The sequence below is a fragment of the Procambarus clarkii genome, chromosome 50 (assembly GCF_040958095.1).
Source record: "Procambarus clarkii isolate CNS0578487 chromosome 50, FALCON_Pclarkii_2.0, whole genome shotgun sequence".
Classification (NCBI taxonomy): Eukaryota; Metazoa; Arthropoda; class Malacostraca; order Decapoda; family Cambaridae; genus Procambarus; species Procambarus clarkii.
Window position 1 is genome coordinate 8,333,943 of NC_091199.1, and position 21,039 is coordinate 8,354,981.

Here is a 21,039-nt window from a genome sequence, read left to right on the forward strand (position 1 = left end):
TTTGCAATTATTTAAATTGGATAAATTTAGATTAAGTATAAAAGTAAATAGGTAAACATTAGTTTAGCAATGCACTAATTGCAGATGACTAATATGTCATGTACTATAATTTTTTTGATAAATTGCAATTAGGTTGAAGAGGTAAACAAGTGAAAATAACGTGATATAAATGAGACATGATGTTCATGGACCAGTAAGCCTACTGCAGTGTTCCTTCTTATACTGGACAGTATATGCTATTATGAGAGGTGACATTGCCTGTAGATAATTGCATTTGGGTATTCTGGGATAATATTGAAACTTGGTTACCTTACCTTGAGGTTACCTTACCTTGAGGTAAGGTAACCAAGTTTCAAACACTGCACTGCGCACCTGGTTTCGGTAAAAACCGACTAGTGCAATTGTCAAGGACACATTTTGATGTTTTTATAAATGTTCAGGTAAAGTTAGTGTCAAAATGATGGTGTACAAGATAGGTTGATCAAATTATTAATAGAACACGTAGTGTTAGGTGATATACTGTATGTTAGTTTTGGTGTAATAATAATTTTTGAGATTATCTATATATATAATACAGCATGTCCCATTAAACAGCATGGGGTGGGGGAGGAGTATTGGGGTGGACATGTGGTGCTTCCTCAACCACTGTACGGCACAGAACACCCTAAGGCGCACTGAGAGTTGTGCTACTGTATTTTGTTATAATTAGGCTATATTTTAATGTTTTTTAAGGTTTTCATCACTGTTTTGAAATGTAAATGGTTGAGTTTGTAAACATTTTGACACTAACTTTACCTGAACATTTATAAAAACATCAAAATGTGTCCTTGACAATTGCACTAGTCGGTTTTTACCGAAACCAGGTGCACAGTGCAGTGTTTAAAGCATTAATATCCAAACACACTACTATAGTCCTTAAGTTTACATAATAGTCAGCTCCATAATTACAGTAATATGATTTTTAATGAAATTTACATGAAATTGTAGTTTTAACATTACATATCATATACTGTATAGCATGCATCTGTTAAATGCATGCAGTATTCATTGGAATTATTTTGACAACCTGTGAATAATTTTTTTTTTTTTTTTACCAAATGCCAATAAGAATATATTTCTGATTCAGAAACTGTTCATAACTTGTACAAGTCATTACAATAATGGCTGGACTAAACAGATCAACTGTCTAAATCAAACTTACATTTTTAGCATTTTGGCATTCAGAAGGTGATATATATTGGAAAAACAATGTGTAGATCTTTTAGCCATATATTTTTTCAGGAACCTTCAATCCAGCAGGCTACAAGAGGCTCTTCTCAAAATGGCTTGGAAGAATATGACCCATTCAGCAGCCAGAGAACTGGTAACAACACCACTACAACAGTAAGTAGCACATAGTGCACTAAATATAAAAATTCTGCATTGATTTCTAGATTCCGGCATTGATTTCCAGTGATCCTTTACACTAAACTTGATTATTGCCTTGATTTATTTTGATGAAGGGAGACTGGAATGTGAGGTCTTAGTTAATTTGATGGTGTGCAGATTCAATGGTTATTCCATGCCAAATAGTCATAGCTTCCAACCCAACTATCTCGGTTACATGAAATTTTGATAGGATGTTAAGAGTACATGGAGTAAAAATAAATATATTTACAGTAGTACTTAAACTATCAATTTTAACTAAGCAGTGACTCATATTTTAAGAAAATTCTTCAATCTGTGTATTATAGGAAAGTGTGGACAAAAAAAAGTTTATTATATCTTTGAAATATGAGCTTAGCTAGTAGGCATGAACCCCACTTGATAGATAAGCTTAATTTGAATGCCTTTTTAGTGACGTCTACGAATCTTATAGCTTATTCTCTTTTGATGGCTGTAAGGTCATTAATGTCTTCTTTGTGTGTGTTTTAGGGAGTAAATATTGGGTGCTTGGATGGGCCTCCATGTCAAGAGTTTTGAAAGATATGGAGTGTGGAAATGTCACAAATCTTAGTAGCTTCAGAAAAGCACATAAAGTACTGCTATGGGATTTCTTTATATTGACAGTGATGAAGTTTTGAACCATTTCCATAATTGCTAATTTCATAAAAAAATTATTTCAAGGTATTTACATGAAATATGATAAGACTGATAACCTTATCACTGACACATGTTTACTATCCACGCTCATATAACAAGACTGTTTTCTGTTAAATTAGTATAGAAATAACAAATAACTGCTGTTAACATTGGCAAGTTAGTATCCTATTATAAAACTGGCACGGAAATAGTTTACTATTCTTTTGAAATATACTGTAGAGATTGATGGAAATATATTCTTAGCTAGATATGTAAAAGATTTATATTCTTAGCTAGATATGTAAAAGATTTTGCAGCTAAATGCTCGAGGAAATTTGTGTGTATAGTTACTATAATACTGTACATTGGTACCCAGCCTGTACGTGGGTTCAAGCCCTGGCCAGTGGGAATTGCCTAAGCAGCAATCCAGAATTCACAAACGGCAAAACTGTGTGTGTGTCCCTGTTCATCCAACATTAATGGGAGACCTGGTTGTAAACCAGATACCTGTAGCGGGTTGTGTTCCAGGGAAAATTAGTATAATATGGTTGAACATGAACTAGGAAAGGAACAGCTCTTGAGTCTGCTAACAAAAGTATGATGTAGCTTACTCCTTACTTTGCGGTTGCCTTTTGTTGATTCCAAGGATCTACATCCCCAGTGGCCCGGTCTCTGACCACGCCTCCTGGCTGGTGGTCTGATCAACCAGGCTGTTGGATGCAGCTGCTCATAGCCTGATGTATGAATCACAGCCTGGTTAATCAGGTATCCTGTGGAGGTGTTTGTCGAGTTCTCTTTTGAACACAGAGGCTAACCATTTCATGCCCCTTATGTATATAGGGAGAGTATTGAAGAGTCTTGGCACTTTTATGTTAATACTGCAGTTCTGTGTACCTATTACATCTCTGCTTTTCACGGGGACTATTTTGCGCATCCTGCCATGCCTCCTGGTCTTGTGTGACGTTATTTCTGTATGCAGATTTGTAACCAGTCCCTCTAATATTTTCCAGATGTAATTTATGATGTATATCTCTTTACTTTGCCAGTACAGTAATTCCTTTTGAATTCATTTTGTGCGTAATAACACCAATGGTCACATTTGTCAAAAGCTTTTGCAAATTCTGTATGTAATACATTGTTTTGCTTAACCTTCCATGGCATCTAAGGCAGTGTCATAGTGATCAGTCTGTCGTGAGAGGCAAGAGCACCCCATTTTGAGCTCATGTTGTCCGAGGTTGTGTAGACATGGTGATTCCATGTGATTTGTGATCTATCTATTTAGCACTCTTACAAAGATTTTGATGTGTGATGTTAGGGCTATTGGTCCGTAATTTGTGCACCACATTGCTATCACCCCACATTTTTGTGTGCCTGGTATTGCACCAGAATGATAATCTGTGCAATATAAATATTTCAGATCTTCAATATTCTGTCTCATTTGCATGTGTGCTGCTCTATTAATTTTTACAGCTTGCTAATTGTTTGAACTGAAAAGCAGTGATAACTGCTCTTCTTTAACAGAAGGTGATTTCAGTAGAATTGACTGGACATGGCTACAGCTCATTTTCTGTCTCTTAATAAATCTTTTCTTGCTTATGATATTGGTATTAATGTATATTTATTATCTTACAAGGTTGGCACCGGTGGAAATGCTGCCCCGTATGTACAGCCAGTTGTGGGTAGTGGTGTGGTGAGTGGGCAGCCAGCAGTTGTCACCCCTACACCAAACAATCCTCCCACTTACACACCCTCGGCCCAACAGCAAGTCACCACTGCAGAATTTCAGGTGAGCATTGGTGCAGTTTGGGGTTAATTGATGAAGAGGATTTGTGTCGTGGGCCATTAGTGATAGGCTGATCATTACTGTAATTTCCTGTGGTGCTGGCTTGCCTTTGTTACAGTATCTGTAGTGTGTTCTAATTAATAGCAGGGCCTAAAGATTTGCTTCACAGTTTTAAATTGTTTGAGTGGGCATTGTCATTGAATAATAATGATATTAGGTAGTGATGGGAAGTATCTACTGTATATATATATATATAGTGCCATGTTAGTGCAACTTTCCAAAACTATATTTGAATGTTTAGGTGAACCAAAGGAAAATAGATCTGGGCTGTAATCTTGCAGACTGTTTTATTTGGTATCGAATAAATTTTTTTGAATAGACTATCCCTTCCAGGGTGCAAATCACATGTATATGATTTTGGCCTATGTGACTGGAGGGCACACATCATGTAGACTGTATATATGTTTTAGAGTATTGCACAAGATTTAAAAGAAGGACCGCGGCTACACGGGGTTCACATTTGGCTTTCTCAGGGCTCCAGTAAACAGTGGCCATTTTAAAAAAAAAAAATCGTGGGTACCATTCTTGGGTGTGAAGGCCTCGGTGCTGAGTGGACAACTAGAGCTGATGCATGCAGGATGAGCTAACAGCACTGCTGTTCAGCTTGTGACCACAGCGTCGCTTAAAAATGAAATGTATATGCAACTGCTATTATTTTGCAATAGTATTATAGAAGAGCTTGTGAATGACTGCTCCTGTTCCTTTGCAAAATAAACTAAATGAATAATTTTCCTTAAGACCAGGATTCCAATAATAGCAGCATTGTGTCGAGAGTTGGTAATGTGCATAGTATGTTGGGAGGAGGATTGTTGCCGAGTGAGGTAGTGTCGTCAGCTGTCTGGCGTGTGATGGCGTTATGCTGTTTGGTCTCCCCAGACCAGATTAGTGGTTTGTTATGGTACACAAAAATGTAGTGTGTTATATGTGTAGTGTGTGTATAGTGTAATAACAGCAAAACAAGTGTTATTGTACAAAGAATATAATATTTAAGTGATATTAGTGACACAAATATGTGCCAATATTTTATCAATTCTATGATACAAATATTGTTATTGACAGCCCAATAGAATATTGCCCTTAAAAAATCCATGGTGGAAACATTCAAAATATGAAGAAAATATTATATAGCCTGTATTTAATGTGTGCTGTTAGAATTTAGTGCAAAATTAGACTAGGCTGAACTCTGATAACCCGTTATAAGATTATTACACTTGCCAGAAATGTTTAGCGATTTGTAATGGTGCATGACAATGTAGATGATATATAGATAGTGTGTATATATATATGCATTGTAATAATAGCAAAAGCAGTATTATTTAAGTAATTTAGGGGCTAACCAGCAACTTTTATATCAGCTGCGGTGAATACTAACTGGAAGAACCTGCTCCATTACATGTCATCTTTTTTAGAATATATTACCTTAACTTTGATGGCATGCTTCTGGTAATGGTTAAGTTCATAACTAAATACAGTATTACATTGTGAATCAATCCTGTTGTCAAATGCTTTATTCTAACATGTGTTATGGGGAGGGGGGGGGAATGAATTTAAAGTACCCTTGTGCAAATTTTGGTCTTAACAGTAGTGATTCTATTTAAATTAAGCAAGCAACTAATGTTTTCCTTCTTTTTTGTATTTGATGGCCCAGGAATTAAAGGTGAGAACATGCAGACTGCCAGAGAATCCAGCTTCACAAAGCTGTTGCATTATTAGTACAGCAGAAAGAAGTTAATTGTCCCATAGATTATTTTACCTGTAACTTCTCTGGCCTCACTTGCATGGACAAATGTGTGTGCACACATGCACGAACTTTTAATGTTTCCTGTACTGCATATTTTTGTTGATTTATGTATTTGCTGAAATTTTTGCTATGAAATTTACTTATTTCATGCATGCTAAATTTACTTATACAAAAATACTGGTTGTACTGGTGGCATTGGTAAAATGGCATTCCTAACTTTAAGGGGAAGTTTCAAAAAGGCTCATTTTGTTTTTTAAATGTTTGTGTGTGTGTTGGCAGTACCTTGTGTGTTGCTACCTGTAGTACAGTTGCTTGTGTTATCCTGAGCTTCATTAATAAACTTATCAAACATGTACTGTACAGTTCTGGATATTATGTACACATTTCACTATAGTTAATTGCATTGGTTGCTAAATTTCATTAACCATTTGACAGTCCAGTGTTCCTTACGAATACAAATTGGAATAATTTATTTGTTGTCTGATTCAGCCACTAGGTTTACCTATTTATCTGCAGCAATATAGAACTGGTTTGTCTAAACATTTCAATAATTGACTCTGGTCTTTACATTGTATTTAATGTACAATTTTATTTTGGCTTCTGATCAATCGCACTATTTCCAGGCATGTCATTTTAATAATTATCACTTTGTCTGCCCCAATTCTGGCCTGATGCACCGCGCAGCAAAGGTCAAAGTCAGTCGGGCGTTGCCAGTGATCACTCTGTCACACTTTAATGTTTATACTCTTTCCAGTCTTCTGACCTTATTGTTCGACCTACGTCGTTCATTTTAGTATCAAATTGTTGGCAATATAATAGTTAATTGTGATAACTTTTAATTCCTGCATTATCTAACAAGTTATTCATCTCTCCTACTGCCATTATGTTAAATTGTCAGCCCAATACTATCTAACTAGAGCTTTGTAATCTATTAAAATGAGGATAGTATACATTTGAATTGAATTGCAGGATTGGCATGTTATGTTCACGATGGTCTTAAGTGGCTAGAGCCCTTCACTCTGTGCCTGTATCCCAGTTTCTAGTCTGCTCATATTCCTTTAAAGTGCTTTATAATCTTGTTGGCCTAACACTTTATCCTGTTAAATGATTTTTTCTTCAAACTTGAACAAAGTCATTATTTGTAATTACAAATATCATCCAATTACATACATTGACAAAGAATGACAGTCATTTCAAAGTCATTTCGTTCAAATGACAGTCATTTGTCATCATTAATAGATTACTTGGACTATAAAATTCATCAAAATTGGATAATTTTGTGGTTTTGATCACTGTCATGAGTTTTATGCACATTAATGTTTTTGAAAGCCTTGATGCCTTCTTTATTCTAATAAGTTTACTGGACTAGTGTGTGTACAGTTTATTCAGTATTTAAACAAAAATATGAATTAAAACCAGTTTGTGTAATATTGTTGCTTCTCATAAAGTGGCATTAAATGTTCTAATGATAAATAAATGGGGTTTTTGTATATGTAAATGCCAATGTATATTTTGTAATGTAAATGCCAATGCCAACAGAATAGCCACTAAATAAGGCAAAATTGTAACAACGTATCGCGTTCAGATTTACACGATTTATGTCTGCCATTTATTTATTGTGTGTATTGCATGCCTCACTTGAGATTTGTCCTTTTTGTTTTGTTTAATAGCATGGATTTGTTATATCCTGCCTGTACATCATAGCGTAACAGTGTTAATTGGTTAGCCAGTGCCATGGTGGTGGCTGTTCTTTGTTGTGCCTAGGTAGTGAATCCTGAGCATAGTTACAGTGTGGGAGAATATTTTCCAGAACTATATGAACATAAAAGTTGGTGTAATGCACAAGTGTGACTGGAGGTTGTCGTTGCGAGCTCACACTTCTTTCCATTGTGTTATACAATATACACAAAAGTTAGAATAATATAGAAAATGTTGATACTATATTTCATATACTTCAAGGTTTGAAAACAGACTATCCACCATGATGCTGCAGCATCTCTGCCGATGATATTCTTTATTTTAGCTTTATTCCCTCAGACAATTTCATTGTAGGTTTAAATCACTTTATAGCAGCTTGCAGAATATCTATGCTTGGAAAACTTCACGTATTGTTGCTGTTCTATCGGGTTATTAGCATATGCATATTTGAGAATCCTTTATGTACTTGTATAAATGTTTTGGGCATTGCATGGGCCATACTTCAGTTCATTAAATGTTTTACTGGATATATATGTCTACATATTTTAAATTAATTACATTGAATAACATAGTCCCATCTCTTAACCTTTGAGGTAAAATCTACCTCCAGTATGCACCTCCTAAATGATTACCTTCATATTTTACTTTGTGAATGTATATGTAAAATATATGATGCTGCTACTTATATGGTGCCTATTAAGAATACCTGTTTGGTGCAGTGTCTGACAGTGTGAGTGTTAAAAGTTGATACATAATGAGACGCTTATTTTTAGTAAGGGCTCTTACCTCTGGTGCAATTGTGGGGGGACTAAGAATACAAGGTATTCAGAGGAAACCTTGCAGATTCTCCGTGAACACTTTTGCGAGTATTTTCTTTTCCTATCACCCCTTACTTCTTACTCAGTTGTGGTATTTGTACTTCATAGACCTCAATGACTTGAAAGGTTCTTGTGATTTTGAAGCAACATTGACATGTGCTTCAAATTAGGATTTATTAGGGGTTTTAAAAATGCCAGTTGTCTTTGAAAACTACATTTGTTTGAGATTTAACTGGTTGTACCCCATTTGATTTTATAGAGGCGACAAGAGGAGTTGGAGAAGAAGGCTGAAGAATTAGCCCGGAAAGAGGAGGAGCTGCGTAATGTTGGGTCAGCGGGAGGTAGGTGTTGAAAACATGCTTGTTTAGAATAAGTATTATTCTAAAAAAGATTACTATATTTTTATCTTATTATTATTATTAAGTATGTGACTCCTGAAATGAATTTGAAATGTTATGTTTCCAATTTTATCCAGCAATTGTAATTATTATTTTTTTAACTAGTAAAGAAAAGGTAGGTAATGGACTGTTCAGTAGAACGATTTAAAAAAACCATAAAACATTTGCTAGGAACTTCGGTCCTCTGCCAAGAAGGGCCACGAAAATTAACATTAGGCTATGAACCCATATTTAATGAAGACTTGAAAGAGGTTGATATTGTGCAAATCAATAAATTCAGTGCCTCATACTTAAAGTATTGTACTAGTCAGCCATAATGTGTGTTTTGATGCTGTTCTGCTGGAATTTGGCTAACTTTGCTCGATCCGTTGAAGTTCAGATACCAGAGAACCAAAGTCTCTTGCATATTAGTTTTTGTTTTGGAACTTATTAGATTTTCATAAATTACTTACTCAGCCAAGTTCACACCTTTTTCTTTCTTTAAACATTGGATACAAAACTTGCCCAACTCCTACAATTTTGTCATGTCTAGTTTTCTTAACACCTGTTATGATAGTTTCTGCATACAATTTTGCAAAGGTTCTGTAGTTACCTAAGCGGGGTCACAGAATGAGAGTAATGCTCATGGTGTCCCGTCTTCAGTGCTTTGTCATGTGACGTTTTGAAACTATTGATGGTTTTGGCCGCCGCCTCCTTCTCGTTGTTTCAACTGTCTATCATTCTGCAACAGTGAAGTTTTCTGATGATTTTTCAGCTAGTTCGTTTCCTTAGCTTGAATCTGTGACCTCCGGGCCTTGACACTTAGGAACCTTGAGGAAATGACTTCATTGCGTGAAGGACTTGAGTTTCTCTAGACCTTGGTCCATTAGGCTGCCAGAATTGTCATTTAATATTTTATTATAATACATTGTTATTAATTTGTTTTTAATCATTAACATGTACGGTAATATCTTGAATATTCCAATAGAATGTAGCATTAACAAGGAGACCATTTGGTTTCAAAAAAAGTTATTAGCATACAGTACTTTAAAAAAAAGTACACATTTGTGGACTGTGCATTTGTCAATTAGTGCAACCTGTCAATTAGTTAGGTTGGTTAAGGTTTATATGTTTATACATGGTAGTAACATACAAATTGGACACTTAGTGTGTGCTGGTTCCCCGAGTTGTAAAATATCAACAGAACATAATTTTTTACTGGCTAGTTTGCATATTATATAAATACAGTATACAGGACTGTACAGTTAAATTCAATGCCCTGTGCAGTACTTATACTGTGCATATAATTTAATACATACAGTACAGTAGTTTATATCAAAATCAAAATGCTGCAGGAAAAATGAAAGTGTGTGTTAGAGGTGTTACGAGAGGACTAGTGGCATGATGGGGGAACGTGAGGCACAGGTGTGAGGCACAGCTGCTGCTCCTCTGGGTGTTGACACACACAAACTAACACGAATCTTAACCAGATTTTTACTTATAATATCCCATTACCATGCCTGCAGTTATATTACGGAGTAATGCAGTCTTTTTACAGTAGTATTGTGGGCTGTAATATCCGTTACAGTATTCAAACTTTCAAGTACAGTAATTTGCCCGCCTGTTAAATTTATATACAGCACAGCATACAGTGTATATTACAAAATGCATATAACCATGCTGAATTTATATTACCAATTATTTAAGGAATTGAATGTTAAGTGCAATAGAGTATAATAAACTTCAAACTGGCAACTGTTGTGTAAGCATTTGTGGGATCAGGTGTAGCACTCCTTTTAGTTGGGCGAGTGTGGCCAGTGATGTCGTTATCTCCTGCACGGCCCTTCCTGGTCTGTGTAGCAGTGTGTGTACTTCGCGCTGCTCGGTGGCTATGCTGATGTTTATTATTTTATCATTGGAAGTGTTCCTTTAATTTGGGAATTTGCCAAGTTTTGAATGCTTGAAGGCATTTAACCATTTGTGTTGTGCATATTGTTTTTGTGCAGTGTTGGTGTGGAGTTTACATAAAGAACACATTCACTTGTGGTTGTGTGATTTCTAACACTTGGAGACGAAATTTGTGAGCAGGTTTACCATTTTCAAAAATTGAATTGGTGTGTTATGTCGTTTGTTTTGTGTGATAATTTTGGCTTGTACAAACATGCAAGGAATGACCAATATTTCAATAATATAAATGAAAAGGATTGAGAAGCTATCATGAATGTATTGGTAGATTGAAAATTTTAAGATTGTCATTTATATTGATGCTGTAAGGTGTTTCATTAGAAAATGGTAAATTGGATACAATAAGAAAATGGGAAATAAGCTGTTGCATGAAAGCCAAGCTCGTCTTGAATCTCGGAGTATAGTGAAGCATATTCATCAACATTATTATACGGATAATGAAGGTAATATTCGCAAACAAGTTCATGTAATTCAAGAAACAAGAGTTGTAAAGAGAGATGAGGAGGACTGTGTTTACCAGAATGAGAAGACGGTACTCAAAGCCACTCAAGTTCAAGACAATCACCAGCCCATGGCCAGGAAGGACTTGAGAATATCATTTAACAGAAAAGACTTGTCAGCACCTCTGGCAGTAACAGTGGAAAGCATAAGTAGGTTTTGTAAATGGTGGCTATCATAAAAGACTGTAATATATGGAATTTGCTTTTTTTTCTAATCTGGCCAATTGCCCTAAAAAGAATTGCAAAATGCTCTCGGTTACATAACTCTCGAATTTTAGCCAGCACTATAGATAGGGGATAATATTTTCAGGTACATAGTTTGCTATTTAAGAGCTAAACTCAGATCGAGGAAAGAAAAATTTGTATTCGGTATTTTTATTGGCAGATAGGGTAATGCTGTTTACCTTTACAGCACAGTAATGCAGTCTATCAAATGTAAACAAATCATAAATTTACTGGTGCTTAAATGGTTTGATTTGTTCTCAGAATAGGGTGTCTTAATAAACTAAATCCACATAATGGAATTTAGAAATGAACCATTTGGTATGTCCTGGCCAGATATTAGTCTTGCCGGGAGAACGGTTCGGGGACGGCTGAAAATTTAATTTTAGATTTCTCGCGAGTGGGTTTAGTGTTCTACAATGCTGTAACTATTACAGTACTCGTCAAAAGGTGTTCTTGAGCTTAATGTGAATGGTGTAGTAATTTCAAGATTTCGTATACTTTATGCACATTTTGGGGGATTGAAATTCCAAAGGGGAGTTTTCAGGGCACATTCTTGACAAGTTTTTCCATTGCAGCTCGTCAGGACAACTGGCCTCCACTTCCTGCAGCATTTCCAGTTGGCCCCTGCTTTTATCAAGATATCAACGTTGACATTCCACTTGAATTTCAGAAGATTGTCCGCATGCTGTACTACTTGTGGATGTGTACGTAGCTCTGTAATCAATAATTTGTACAGTGTATTTCAGTTGGTCGTCGTTCTGCTTTATACTACAATACTTGTCGTTGTTTGAAAATGCTAATAATTATAGTAATATTCACGTGTTTTATACAATGCATTAGTTTTGGAATGTTATATTTCTAGTGGCTCTAATACACGTATACTGTGTAAAATGTTAAGATCAACGATTACCAGCAGACATTGTATGTGCAACTCTGTTTCATTTAAACATAGTGAATTTTCTTGATACAATATACATAATATTTGATAGTTATGAGCCATGTTTTCTCGACAGTTCATGCTCTGATGCTGTTGTTGAACATCCTCGGAAGTCTTGGATTATTCATTCAGCTTGATGAGGGCTCGACCTTTGGCTTGGCTATCCTCTACTTCATCCTCTTCACACCTTTCTCCTACATATGCTGGTTCAGGCCAGTCTACAAGGCTTTCAGGTATGGTGAAATGACTTGTTTTTACTATATTTACTTTGACAAGGGAAGTATTTACATGGCATACAGTATTTGGATTTAGAAAAGGCAAATGACCATTAATGGAGAGACTTTTTTTTTAGGGTGAGAACCCAATAATTTGTTTGCAAATTTGAAATTTGAGTACAGTATACTAAAATGCACAGACAGTCATACATTCGGTATTATACTCCTCAAATTTTTTTTTTTATTAAGTGGCATGCTCACTTAGTAGGCTTCATAGAGCAGAGGCAGCAGTTTCTTTGAAGACCTTTAAAATCATTTTCATTTGTTATTTTTGGCTCTTTAAATACTGTATTATAAACATACTGAGACAGTGCTCAGACCTACTCTAAAAGGTTTTGCCATGGGGGGACGATCTCATCCAGCCTTTAACAGTTTTTACTTTATAAATGATGAAATTGTTGTGTCTTGGCTAGCAACTTTTTATCTCCACCAAATTCCTGGGCATCACTGTGGGAGCTGACCCCTTTTTAACGTGAGCAATGGGGCCACCACTCACCAGTCCATCCTTCAGAGGTGAATGAAGCAAGCCCCAAGCATCTTGCATCCAACCTTGGACAAACCGACAATCACACTCGACATGTTTGGCAGGTTTTACATGGGGAGGCAATACTATAATCACTTCTGTACTCCATTAAGATATAATATTCGAGATTATTTCCTAACCATCTCCATACTAGCACACGATTCATCATGATGATGATGATCCTGCTCTTCTTCTCGATTCCAGACTAAATCAGTTGATTTTGTAGGGCTAATCAAGGCCAAAATCAAGGCTGATTTTGTAGGCACTTCAATATCCAGCCACTCACCTCTAGCCTCCTAAAGTGTGTGTTAACAAACAGTAGGATCACTTTCACCATCATAAGTGATGGTGCTCGCCTCTTTCATACATGCTGAATCTTGTGTATACATATCCTGTGAGAGGAAGCTGTTGGGTCAGAATGTATAAATATTATCGTTAATTTCAGGAGTGACAGCTCTTTCAACTTCATGGTATTCTTCTTCGTGTTCTCCGTTCAACTGATCGTGAGCATAGTGAATGCCATTGGAATTCCTGGAACGGGGAGTTGGTGAGTTACGTTTTGTTTTCCTTGGATTAACTTTCCTCGTCCCAGTTAGTCTTGTTTGTCACTTGTTTGCTCCCATATTATGCAATAAATGAAATGCAACACTAAAGTTCTGCTGTACAAACTTGGGATTTTTGTATTTAGATTAAAGCACATGCAGTATAGTTTTATAAATCTCTTACTTTTCATAAAGCATTTGATAACCTGACCTGTTAATGTTTTTGCCAAAGATAATTCAAGTGTGTGCAAGTGAATAAATCTGGTTTAATATTTTTTTCCTGTTGTATAATACATTTTGTGGTGGTGTTAAGTTGTATAAAGTTTATTGGAAATGAATTATTAAATGTAATTGTTTCTTTAAATTGATTACTTATATATGAGGGTGTATGTTCTTGCTCAGAGGTATAAATGTATGCATACACGTTTGTGTTTGGTTATTTTGTGAACATGCAAATACTGTACATGTACCTAGTCAACCTAGTGTATGTGTGTGTAAATCTGAGTATAAATCGCTTGCATAAAAATTTAGTAATAGTTTGTGGATAGGCAAATAAAAATACAGTACTGACTATTCAAGAGACGTTGATCTTTACAAGAAATGTGTGTATTGCAGCGTTAATATTATGTAGTCACCCAAGTATTGTATTTACTAGTATCTGTTGTTCTCTTGGTTCCATATACACCTTGTAGATGATTTGGCCACCATCTTAAGTCAAGTGGTTTGTGCTTAGCAGGACAATACAGTGTACAATGACGACGGGTAGCTTGCTTCAGAATTGGAGTGGTTTCAATGAAGAAATAACTCGGCAGGAAACTTTGTTGAGGCTGCCATTTTGTTGCATATTCTTGGCTGCGAAAAGTATCACATCATTGGATGCCATGATGATGTATTGTGTGTATCCTAGGACACTGCAATGATGATGAGGGATTATAGGGCCGGTGAAGGATGTTGTGATGATTATTAGCTGTATTGTAGGATATCGTAATGATCAGTTACCATTCTAATGTGTGTCTAAAGATGTTAATATAGAAACTTGCCAGACTATGCATTCCTTTTTTAGTGGCAGACTTGTGGTCTTTCATTAACATGTGGGTCTTCAGGTAATAGGTTGATGTATAGAATTTTTAAAACTTTTGGCCACTTCCAAATAAGAGCTGTATTTCATTATCTTATTTTGATGTTTTGGGGCTACAAGGGGGCCCTGTCCTCGTTTATCTTGTTCTTACTATTTGAATTAAGCCAAGATTTTCATAAGTAACCCAAAGGTTGCATGAATTTGTTTACATGGTAACACTGATCTGTTACAATGCCCCATACTTATTGTTAGTGGAATGATGCTAGTGGAAATTGCATAAAAGAACAATATTGAATGAAATTGGATTAATTGGTACTGTTGTCAAGTTGTGTTCTAGCCTAATATAGCCACAGTGATTATTGATGGAAAAGGTACCACTAATTCCCTCCTTGTAATTCCTTGCATTGACAGAGAAGAACTTTATTAAGACTTGTCAAGTGCTGAATATAATTTTCTTTCTTGACATTATTTGATTCAGTTGAATCCCACCTACTTTAACTATTTGGATCTTTACCTAATTTACATCATGAGATTTGCAGATTGATTGGTGATTATTGAGGTTTCAAATCAAGGGTCCCCCTATTTCCAACTTAAACAAACAATTTGCCATTAGCCATTATAATATAATGCATCAGAACCCAACCTACTGTAGCATAGATCTAGCTAAATTAAGACTTGTCTAACTAATATTATGACCACAAGGTGTGGAAACGTCCAGTAGAGGCAAGATTGGGCACCCTTAAACTTCCTGCTGACCCCCCCTCACACCAGATTTTCTTGCTGATGCATTATTTAAGTTCATATCAAAGTGTTTATGTTATCCAAGTTAGATTTAATCATAAAGTATAACAAGATAGAAAGATTTAATGAGAACTTTAAATAAGATGGGAAGTTTTAGAAAGGAGGGTGGTGATGGTAATCTCTTAAGTTCACACCACCATATTGGCCCCTGCCTCGCCAGTACGCCACTTGTAAAATTCAGGAATATTCAGATTAGTTCAATTTGTCCCTGTTTATATCTTCATGGAGGGAGGCTCAGTTCCATTCCTAGCTGTTGTCTAAAAGATAACAAGGTAATCCAAATAACTTTTACACTTGTCAACATTTCATGGCTCTTATCATACTTGTTCTTGAGGTTGTGAATCAAATTAGCTTCCATGATATTTAATAAGCATGTTCCATTTGCTTACCATTTGCACTAAATTTGACTTGCTTCCTTCAGAAGACAGCAAGTCACAATAACGTGGCTGAAAATTAGACACCCAACCCACGCATCTGAAAATATAGGAATTGACGACATTTCATTCTGTCCTGAACCATTATAAAGTCTTGTACTGATAATGGTCCAGGACAGACCAAAATGTCGTCAATTTCTTTATTTTCAGGTTTGTGTCTTGGGCGTGTCATTTCCTTAAGCATGTATGCCGTTCATGAGTTAAGAGGTACAGTTTCTGCAACTTTCCTTCCAAATTTCCAACTGCATCCCTTCTGGTTTCGCTCGTCTAGAGATCATCGTATCTACCCGCTTCAGCTTTTCCTCTCATTGTATACATTGTGACCATATCACTTCTGGTCCTTCTAGCATCACAGTTTGAGATCTTTTAATCTGCCCTCACTACTCGACTCGTATCTCTGACACCAGATCTTGTAAAAATTCTCTGAATAATTTCTATTTGGACTTTTCATGGCTGGGATCCCATGCTGGAGCTGTGTATAACAGGATAGACCTATCATATATCAGTACTGCAATTTAAGAGGTGATTCATAGAATTTTGGCTCGATGATCTACAGTACTGTACTATAATTTGGAACTTGATGGGTAAACCAAGAGAAAGGACGAGTTGTGTATATCATTTCAAAATTTTACGAGCAATAGAAATATTAGTGATAAAACTTTTCTTCCTTCCTCCTCTAAAACACACACACAAAAACACACACACACACAGTGCATGAAAATTTGCTTTTCATGACACTAATGTTTGATTTTAATGTCAAGTTTGAAAATTTTAGATTCTTGGTTTTTAACACGATATATTATTTTGTCTTTGCAACTCTTCCCACGTCATTGTATTCAGTATGACTGGCTGCTCAGACCAATAGAGCAGTGGATATAGTAGTCATACTTGAGTAACTAGTAAAGTGGTCATTGTTTATTGAAAATACTGTATATAAGCAATAATTCATTCTAGTACAATATAAAAAATTTTGGTTATTAATTTATCAAGTACTGTATTCTTATTGTATATATTTTACTCTGAAATTAAGATAAATATATAATTTGAGATGGATTTAGGTAATCCATGGTATCTTGTATTTATAATTAAATATTATTGTGTTGCAAGCGGCTTCATCCTTGGACTATCCACTTTGGGTCAGGACAATACCCCGGCTAACTACATTGTTGGCATCATTGTGTTCATGATCGCTCTGGGTTTTGCTGCAGTAGCGGCTGTTGATACCATCCTCCTTATCAAGGTAGTTTAGGCAGGTCCATCGTGAGTGCCTTGCCTAGAGGTCAAGCTGGGCTCGGTGAATAACTCTTGATTACTGTTTACCTGCTTTTACTTGCAATCTCTTTTGGTACAAAAGGCCATGGTGGCTGCCTCAGGAATGTTAATTGGGATAACTATGTAGCATGCATTTAATTCCCTAGGCTATCGCTGTTACCTGTGAGTTACGTGCATATTTCCGTTGTCCATTTGTACAGTCGGAACGTACCTCAACATAAAATTATATTAGTTTTAGTACAATTATTCAGAAAATTTAATGATTGTTTAATGTGCTAAATTACTTGCCTGTAACTAGAACATCTGGCTTCTCATTCTTGTAATGATATTTAGAATTTGACATTCGATGTACTATACACAAAATGCCGCCCTTTGCCCTCCCCTTTCCCATTTCTCTGGTGATGGACATATCAGGTCATGACTATATAAACAAAATTAGTGCCTGGTAGTACAGTATTTAGTTAACAAGAGCCTGATTGTTTCTAAAGCAACAACTGAGCATTAAGAATTTGGATGCCTAACCCCCACACGTGAAAATGAAGGAAAAGGATGATGATTCGGTCTGTTTTGAACCATTATTGAGTCTTGTAAGGAAAGAGTGTAAAGAAAGTATACAAGACTAGAAAATGTTGGTAGACACAAACGGTGCTCTCTTCTGTCATGTTAGAGACTCTAAATCATCCTGTAGATTTGATGTTCTAAGATACCTCCTGCCTTTACTCTTCATATGTTGCCGTGTTGAATTGGCTCTTGCACTCAATGTGATGAATATGAAACTGTCTTCCCTGCCAAACGCACGATGAAACTATGTCGCTGCTACAACGTTCGAACAAATTGGAACACCAAACTACTTGTAAGAACTATCTAACAAGTTGTAACAACTTTGACACATTTTTTTTTTAACAAGATGTAAAAACTTTGTAACAAGTTGTAACCAAATAACAATAGGGATCGTTAAGTTGTGTGTTTGCCGAGGGTCGACTTTGTTGCTGTTGATTCTCGCCTGTCTCGGTTAAATGCTCTAACCTTCTTAATAAATGTAATCTGCCTTGGCTTTAGCTGCTTTAGGTTCTTTCTTTTCGTTCTTTGGTGTTGCTTTTTCTTTTGTTACTTTAACCTCTCTTCTCTATGAGGCCTTTTGCAGGTTTACATATTTCTATTAGCATCTGTGGTATACTGTAACCTTCTTGTCTTTTTATCTTACTTTCCCTGATACATTGACTTTGTCTTGCACTCTTTCTTTGGATAGCTTGATAATGGTTCAGGCTGAAACAAAATGTCATCGCATCCTTTATTTTCGGATATGTGGATTGGGTGTCTGATATTCAGCCACGTTATTGTGACCTACTTTCTGCATTAGGAATTTCATTTAATAGTGTAATAAAAATGAAATTTATGGCATTTTGGCTCTTTTTAATGTTAGACTATTTTTTTTTATACAATGTGCATCACTGGGGGAGAGACCATGGGACAAATGTAGTACATTTCATATTAGTTTCTGCTTTGGTAAACAGGAAACAAAATACTCTATTATTGTTTTTTTGGTAGGGTTTTGGTGTGGTCATTGCATGAGTTGACTCGCATGCTTGTTGGGTTGAAGCAAGAATGTCACAAATGCACAAGTTGTATCAGTTTGTGGAACACTTTCAGTGCACTGGTAGTTTTTTGTTTATCATTGTTGTGTTGTGCCAAAGAGCATGTATTGAATTGTGCATCTGTGATTGATGTTTGGTTACCAGAGGGCTTTATTGATAAAGTATTTAAAAATGATAGTTTTGTCAAATGACGAGCCACCTAGATGCTGATGTCAAATGCACCACAGGCTTAATTAATGTACTGAATGTGATGGCTTGAGTGTTAAAATAAAAGTACAACAAAAGAAAGCAAAACTTGTACAGAATTGTTACATAACTTAATTGTCACTTGGCATTCGTAATTAAAGTCGTTAGTCTGTTGGTTAGATGGGGATCTTTACCATTTTTGATCCTTCGAAATTCAAGTTTGGAGTGTTTGATTCTTGTTAATTGCTTGTGTGGTAATGGCAGCTCAAATTGTACACCCTGGAGACCAGACAAATGTGCGTCATAATTTATACATGGAAAATACTGGAAGGGAGTGATTTAAGATTACAATGTAGAAGCAATTTCTTAAAAAAAAGAAGTATATTGAGTGCAAATTAGCTTCAATGGAAATTAGGAAGGACCGTCATTGATTTAAGGTACTGTATTGACCACGCTGTTGAGTCTCTGTTCGGACCATTGGGGCAGTGATTCCTGGAACCCTCGCTAGGTAGGCACTTACTAGTGAAGTAGTAAGAAGTGTCCCGGAGAATTCCTTCAGTTATTGGGTCAAAACTGCAAGGCCATGTAGCCCTTGGCTTTGTGTCGTCTTGAAAATGGTGAACGAACTTGCTGCACCAAACATTTTACACGTGTTCTGTGATGCCAAGGGATCCTCCCAGTAGTCATGGTTACAGACGGTACTCTAGAAAGGCTATCACTGCATGCTTTTGTATAAAGTATGACTAGAACAGATAAATTTAACGTATTTGGAATATGTCTTAGAACCATACCATATATAATAAAGTATTCAAATGTTCATCATATTTTCAATAAGAACATTTATATCAGCCTCTGAACAGTACAGTATGCCCACAGTGAAGCATGGTAGTACTAATCCTCGGTAGCATAGCGTTGTACAACCCCTCTCTCGCCTCATCACCCCCACTAGTTATCACCGTGCGGCTCGTACCTAGAAATATGCTGGCCTTGGGGGTGGCTTTCATTGCTCTGGTGTAATAAGACATTAGAATAGTAGTTCAAATGGCTGTACAATGTCTAAATATTTCAAGGAAGTTAGAGACTGTATTAAGTGGAGACTAAGTGAACAATTAATTTGATTCACATTTTATGATGCATGTACTCTCTACAGAGAGCCTTCGAGAAGCTTTGTCAATGAATGAGGTTGTTCTTGGCGAGTTTCTTGAAAGATAAGTATCATTCGGGATTCTCGGAAATTCAAGAGAACCTCGATTCAAACCCGTGTAGTATATAACCATGTTTTTTTTTGCCTTAACTTTTAAATGTATATGAGGGAGAAAAGTTTAGCTACAAGGGTCTCCAACAGTGGTGTGTTAATTGGGATATCATGCGTGAACTCGCCGGGATGGCAGACGAAGATTGTCGGTGCTGCACTACTGTTGGTAGCTGCCGGGTGGGTGATCCTGACAGTGGCAGACTTTATTGCCCTTACTGAGGTACAAACTTCACCAGTTCTTGCAGCCTATTGAGTCTTACTTTCTGTATTAACCAAGATTATGTAATTTACAGTATTTTTAATTTTTTCTCATGATGTATATGTAAATAGAATATACCGTAGGATTAAATTGCTGTTAAGGCTGCACTGATATGCAGATTTTCATGTTATGACTTGACCAGTGTAAACATTGATGAATTCATAGCAATTTGAATAGTGATTGTGGACAACTATTCTTGTCGATTCAGAGAGTAACTTGTAAAAACAAGTTTTGAGTGGTGTACGGATTTAGGCTGTCCAAAAGTTGTATATGAACTAAATGGTAGCTATTGTGTTCATTATTGGCATTGCCCAAGATGGTATTTGTAGGAGGGTCTTCATTGGCCACGAGTGGTGATGGTACTTGGTTAATACAGAAAAGTATAGCACTTTGTGTTAGTGGCTGGGACAGTGTTGTGTGGGTTTTTCTTGTAACTGTTGCTTATCTTCTGGTGAACCTCTTGACAATTACTTCTGGTGAACCTGTAACAATCAAAGTCTTCAAAAGTTCAATCTTGCCCTTTAGTTCAAGAAATGATATTTTCATGAGACTTTTAGTCTGGTGTTTTCATTAGTATACTTGTCACAGGTGGATACTGTGTGGCATTTGCAAAATTTTAAGTTATTAATATTGTTTTAAAGTTGAATGAATTTT

At 36.1% G+C, this 21,039-nt stretch overlaps 1 protein-coding gene across 6 annotated transcripts in view; it reads left to right on the top strand.

Moving 5' to 3' along the window:
* Positions 1–21,039, top strand: part of Scamp (secretory carrier membrane protein) — a 33,533-nt gene that overhangs the window by 1,465 nt on the left and 11,029 nt on the right. For 2 of the 6 annotated variants that reach the window (XM_069303456.1, XM_045766093.2), the window contains exons 2-8: positions 1,282–1,383; positions 3,695–3,847; positions 8,421–8,502; positions 11,804–11,932; positions 12,242–12,398; positions 13,409–13,510; positions 16,926–17,058. In XM_069303456.1, coding sequence (XP_069159557.1) covers positions 1,282–1,383; positions 3,695–3,847; positions 8,421–8,502; positions 11,804–11,932; positions 12,242–12,398; positions 13,409–13,510; positions 16,926–17,058 — 858 coding nt within the window. Of the gene's footprint in view, positions 1–1,281; positions 1,384–3,694; positions 3,848–8,420; positions 8,503–11,803; positions 11,933–12,241; positions 12,399–13,408; positions 13,511–16,925; positions 17,059–20,216; positions 20,347–21,039 lie in introns of all 6 variants that reach the window. The other 4 variants (XM_069303458.1, XM_069303457.1, XM_069303459.1 and 1 more) reach the window with 2 other exon arrangements.